Source organism: Mizuhopecten yessoensis, unplaced genomic scaffold (assembly GCF_002113885.1).
Source record: "Mizuhopecten yessoensis strain PY_sf001 unplaced genomic scaffold, ASM211388v2 scaffold9985, whole genome shotgun sequence".
Classification (NCBI taxonomy): domain Eukaryota; kingdom Metazoa; phylum Mollusca; class Bivalvia; order Pectinida; family Pectinidae; genus Mizuhopecten; species Mizuhopecten yessoensis.
Window position 1 is genome coordinate 42,408 of NW_018408321.1, and position 5,811 is coordinate 48,218.

The window sequence follows — 5,811 nt, forward strand, 5'->3', positions numbered from 1 at the left end:
TTCAAGTATGATATGATGTCAATTGTCTGTAAAAAAAACCACCAAAGAAAACAACAACAACAATTCAATCATTCTGTCGTAAGTAAATGAAATATTTATCGTACTTGCTGTTAAGAATTGCTCCTTACGCTAGGGTCACAATGATATTATTTACCAACAGTCAAAAATAGCATGGTAACACTAAATGAATTCATTGTATTGACAAACAGTAACATATTACACAAAAAAAACACATTATTTTGAGAAGGGAGGATTCACCTGGGGTCCAACGTGTCCTGGTCCCATATTAGAAAGGACTGGACCTGGACTAAGGGGTCCATTAACTTGAGGAGCGGGGCCGAACCTGGAACCGCCTATCATTCCAGAATGACTCGAAAATTGCTCAAACACATGACCCCCATTTGAGGCTGTCATTCCTCTTCCTCCTAAAACCCCTCCACTACCAATATGTGCTCCTTTCATGGCCCAATGACTTGTCATAGCTTCGGCCATTGCCTGCTGTCTCGCAGCGAATGCTGCCTGTTCTTGTTGTTGCTGCTGCTGCATCTGCTGTTGCATCTGCTGTTGCATCTGCTGCTGCTGCTGCTGCTGCTGTTGTTGTTGCATCTGCTGTTGCTGTTGCATCTGCTGTTGTTGTTGCTGCTGCTGCTGCTGTGTTTGCTGTTGCTGCTGCTGTTGTTGCTGTTGCATCTGCTGCTGTTGCTCTGCCATAGAAATCATTGATCCGCCACCCCGATCGCTACCAACAAACTTCATCTCTTCATTACCTCCGCCGCCAAAACTAATAACGGCTCCCCCATCACCTATGGCTGCGCTGCCGTCATTTGCACTGAAGTCAAACTGCTTAATCCCTGCATCAAAGTTTGTGAAGAAATATCTAAGGGGTGGTGGCACATAAGTGTAGTATTGTGTATAGTAGTAAGGTATCCTTACAACGTTCACATGCCTGTACATAGGCCTCTGATAGTGCATTGTACGCATGTGAGGACGTTGAAATGACACAAACTGTTGCTGTTGTGCTCTTCTACCATACGGTCTATTAAAACCAGAATTGGTAGAAACCTGACGGACAACAAATTGTGAATTTCCACCACCGCCAACTGACGTCCCGCTATTAAAGGAGAATCCGCCTCCTCCGGAGCTCGGGGACAGTGTTGTCGTCGGTGGGGGTTCGTCACTGTTGACTGTTTGGAACGAAACCAGCACCAGTAATGGCGTCCAAATAAGTACCATCGAAGATGTCATGGTGTCAAATATGTTTCTCCAATTATACTGTCTGTAAGTATACAAAATGATAAGGTCATTAAACAAATACTGCACGGATGTATACAATAACACGTAAGATTACTAAATTATTACGGGAACTGATGTATAAAATCGGGAACTGATATATAAATAGTATTGAGTCACAAAAGGCCCTGCCGTGTATTGCTTTCTAAAATACGACCCCTTGGTTGAAATGACTCCTACTGCAGTGTATGACTGAATTTATATTGACCTTCAAATTAAACGGATGAATATAATGTACCTGCTTTATACACAGTATGGCAAAAAACATACCATTGACCAAAATATTTTGTTTATTGATTTATGGACCGTTCGGTTTAGAGACGGTCTGGGATAGCGTAGTGGCTATGTCGAGAGTCTACCAAAACCTAATGAAATGTTCAGTTTCACTTTCTATATGCTTTCTCGAAAAACTCACTGAAAAATAAGATAGTAATTTTTTGATCCAGCCGCTTTTTGGGGAGGATTTATCAAACATTTAAGTTTAGTACAGGGTATTTTTCTCGTTGACGCTTAACGTCTCAATCAAATACCCATCTTTCTGATTTTTTCCTTTGATAAATCCACTAGACAGACGATAGAAAATAGGAGAACGTTTGTTTGATTTTTTTGTCCTTTTTTTGTTGTTGTTGTTGTTATTTGTTGGGTTGTTTTCTAAAATTTGTATTTGTTCGAACTTTCGATCAGCGATAATTTTAACGTTAAATGAGTGAATAAATTGCTACGATCAAATCATGAGGAATGTTTATTAGTGATGGAGATAGTACAATATATTTCTACTGCAGTCACAGAAGTTCTTGAGACTGTTAGAAATCGTTAAATCGAAGAAAACTAAGTCTTATCTAAGATAAGATTAAGATAAACATACCAATTCTTAGAAGTCCCTTATCTTCTTAAAAAAGTGTGTTTGTCTTATTTGTCGCTCAGACAATCCAAATCTGTAAAAACAATCATGATATTAATTTGGACTTCTTAATTATAGAATAACTTACAACATATTTCTAATTTGTGAAATATCTTTTTATGGATCCCGTTCTGAAATTAAAACACATGTACCAAACAAAATGATTTTGAAATAACACGTCATTGTGTACTAACCTAATTATAAAGCACCGTGCGGCAGGCTTTTAAATATAACGGAGACTATTTAACCATAAAAAACCTTACAATCAACGTCTTAAGCAGAGGTCCGAAGGACACTATCTGTTGGTACTATAAACTGATAATATAGAATATATCAAGAAACAATACTAGACATTCAACTTTAGTTATGTGTAGGTAATTAAGTTGAAAAGAGGACAAAACAATGACGTAATTTTACCAAACAACTGGGTTTTTTTCTAGCAAATATCTTCACTATTAAAGCAGATAACCAAACTTGGTGAAATTCTCCCGTCATTCATTATGACGTATGATTCTAAATGACATGACGAAAAGGTATTAGATTATGGGTTATAAAGGCAATATGTAAAATTATGATTAAAAAAAATCAATAATATGGATATTTTATAACATCATACATACAATCTATGTCAAAAAAGTTATACGTTTACCTCAAGGGGCTGAGTCGTTAATGATTATCTCAATCCAGACAAAGTTGAACTGAAATCACATATCTGATGACATTTCCAATTAAGATCCAATATCTGTAAATATAAAACGAAATCATACAGCTCTGTAGTGCAAATCCAGAGATTATGTTGTCAGACTTCCAACTTCACAATAAGCACAAAAGTTCTCCTTTACTCTTGTAAACGTCCAGTCAACACAACACGCATGGTTATACAACAGTCATGGTTATAAATGGCCAAATCACAGACCATCGGGTAACCGACGAGTGTGCTTCAATAACATTGCCGGGAAAGCTACTGGACGTGAAAGAAACAATCAGTTCTAGTCTCATCTATGTCAATCCAACCACTTAAAAAAACACGTTTAAAAGAACGCAAATTTGCAATCAAGAAAATAAGTTTATCATTCCGGTGTGTCGGAGGTAAGGAAGACCCAGCTATGAATCGTTTGGATTTAAGGCTTAAACGGGGCAAAGATAGCTACAGTATTCTGGATATGATCAATAAATGTCGTACATAACTCTCTGTTCCATACTAAAGGACACCATCTCATCTGAGTTATTCGTATAAACATACGGTTTATTGCTGTATTTGAAGATTGCAACTATGAGCCGTAGCAAGGAAACATTTTTAAAACATTTTCACAAGATCTTGGTACCAGAGAACACCAAAATATGCAATAAAAGTAATCGTTTTCTCCTTTTTTGATATTTCCTCACAAAGCTTATTACGATGATCATACTAAATGAATAGTTCAGTGGCAGCTGTTCTCGTCAAATGTCATATACTACAATGTATCTTTCAAGTTAAACAAAGTTTCCGGGATTCTACATGTTACATGCCACAGAGTCTGTAAAACAAATGATGCTCACTTTTTATCATTGTCGATACCAAACGTCCATAATAACTCTACCGTGAATCACTAATGTGATATTGACAGTGAACGTGTATATATAATAGTCTGAGCATTGCATCTACAGATATTGCAAATGACATTTTGATATTCAATAGTGATCTACAAAGGATTGTAATAATCTCAAACACACTTACTTAGCAGACCTTGCTGTGACATGTGTCCCTGTGTATAATTTGCGATCGTTTACATTTATAGGATATGTACAGACCACAAAACGGCTTAAACTGGACACGCCATTGTCGTGCATACCAGAGATCGTGACCAACACGTGGCCATTAAATTTCAAATAAAGAGAAATTAAAGAAAAACAAGTGTTGCTGCCGTCATCGTCGTGAATGAAACACCACAGATTATTTAGTTTTTTCAATTAAATCAACAATTCATTTATTCATGAAAGTTTCCTATCGTATTTAGAAACATTCGTTTGTTTTTTATTGTTTGAATGTCACTTGGATATGTCTGTCAGATGCTCGTTAAGCTGGTGGGCTAATTATTAGCCTGTGATCACGAATCCTGATGTCCCGTAATGACGTGACAGGTTGACATCTGTTTTCGCTATTTACTGACTGGGGATCAGGGGGTCGAGCTAAAGGTCATCGCTTTTACACTTTTTTCATATTTTAATATTTTTAGACGTAGTTCAGGTTCTATTTTTGTAACAGTACACATTAAAAGGCAATCATTTTGTGGTTATAAAAACCTGTTTCGCTTTAAAATGCTAAAATATTCATATACTTATATCGAACTGCTTGTGAAATTAAACATATTATAATGATATTATAGATAAATATTAACAACCACTTTAGTATAATAAAATCATATTTCGGAAACACAATAAATAAATAACGATGAAATAAAAAAATATTAAAAAAAATCTAGCTAAAGAACATAATTATGTACTGATGTTTCTTTTACTTAAAATGAATCTATGATGTTTTCCAGTATGTTTCTCTTACTTTAAGAAATTAAGAAATGTTTAAGTCTTTCTCTGATTAAAGTAAATTATGATGTACTAACAATTGTAAACGGTGTTTTTTCTGATTAAATGAAATAAATTATGTACCTAAGGGTTTTACAGTTTTTCCCCGGTTGAAAATGCTTTATGTGCTGAAGCTTTTTTTTTGAAATGTGGTTCTCTGGTTAAAGGAAAGAAAAGCAACGAAATATAGACAAACATCCGATGTAAATACACAGATATTATAAAAATGCCGATTTTAGTAAAGGACATTGTTTTTTATTGAACCTTGATCTCTATTTTATGTTTCCTGAATTTAACATGCTTATCTTGGTTTTTTTCAATAAAGAATGCAATAAAACCGCTTACCGTGGTTGTACGTAGATACCAATACTTGCTGCTAGGAGTCTTAGATGTTTGTGTTAGCAGGAACTTGAGACATCCTCGCCTATAGCAGTCACTGATTTATGTTTCTGAGGACTGTGATTACACTAACCATAAATACCTTGCGTATCACGTCACAAGCCACAAACAAAGTAATAATCTAGCGATGGGTTAAACCGGTGACCCCACAGGTAAACAATGCTTTATGTTAAATTGGTCGTTCAAAGCGTTACAAGCTTAAGACAAAGTCATTTTTTGTAAATTCTATCACTTCTATGATAAAGCTTATCCTGTTTATTTTGGTTGCTGCGTTATCTTAGTTCAACGATCGTTTCATGTGAAATTAACGTATTAAATATCTTGACTACTTTGAGATAATTATAGAATTCCCTAATTAATTTACCAAGCTTCGACGTTCTATCCAGTGTGTTCTCACATATAGATCTCACGAGCGCACGTGATAAGAAAGAAGACACGTGTTACTGATGTTCACCTGGAGGGCATGGCGCCGCTGTCTTAATTTCTGTTCCTGGTTGTTATTTTTTTAATGAAGAAAATTACATAAATGTCTATCAATGATGAAAACAACATTATTAATTATTTATATTTTTTGTAGTTGACCCATCAATGTCGTAATACCCAACAGTACATGGAAACATTGATAATTCAATCTATTTGTGTGGATATGTGCTATCTTT

At 35.5% G+C, this 5,811-nt stretch overlaps 1 protein-coding gene across 1 annotated transcript; it reads right to left on the reverse strand.

Moving 5' to 3' along the window:
- Positions 1 to 234: 234 nt before the first annotated feature.
- LOC110459188 (putative uncharacterized protein DDB_G0268364) lies at positions 235 to 5,222 on the reverse strand. The gene is made up of 4 exons (XM_021511331.1): positions 5,099 to 5,222; positions 2,841 to 2,933; positions 2,156 to 2,225; positions 235 to 1,276 (listed from the first exon to the last, which is right to left on the reverse strand). Exon 4 carries the CDS (start codon positions 1,243 to 1,245, stop codon positions 235 to 237), a length of 1,011 nt encoding a protein of 336 aa, XP_021367006.1. The 5' UTR covers positions 1,246 to 1,276; positions 2,156 to 2,225; positions 2,841 to 2,933; positions 5,099 to 5,222.
- Between the last annotated feature and the right edge of the window lie 589 nt (positions 5,223 to 5,811).

Excerpts from the sequence above, each read along its gene's own strand:
- LOC110459188 (XM_021511331.1), bottom strand. The coding sequence starts at position 1,245 with ATGACATCTTCGATGGTACTTATTTGGACGCCATTACTGGTGCTGGTT.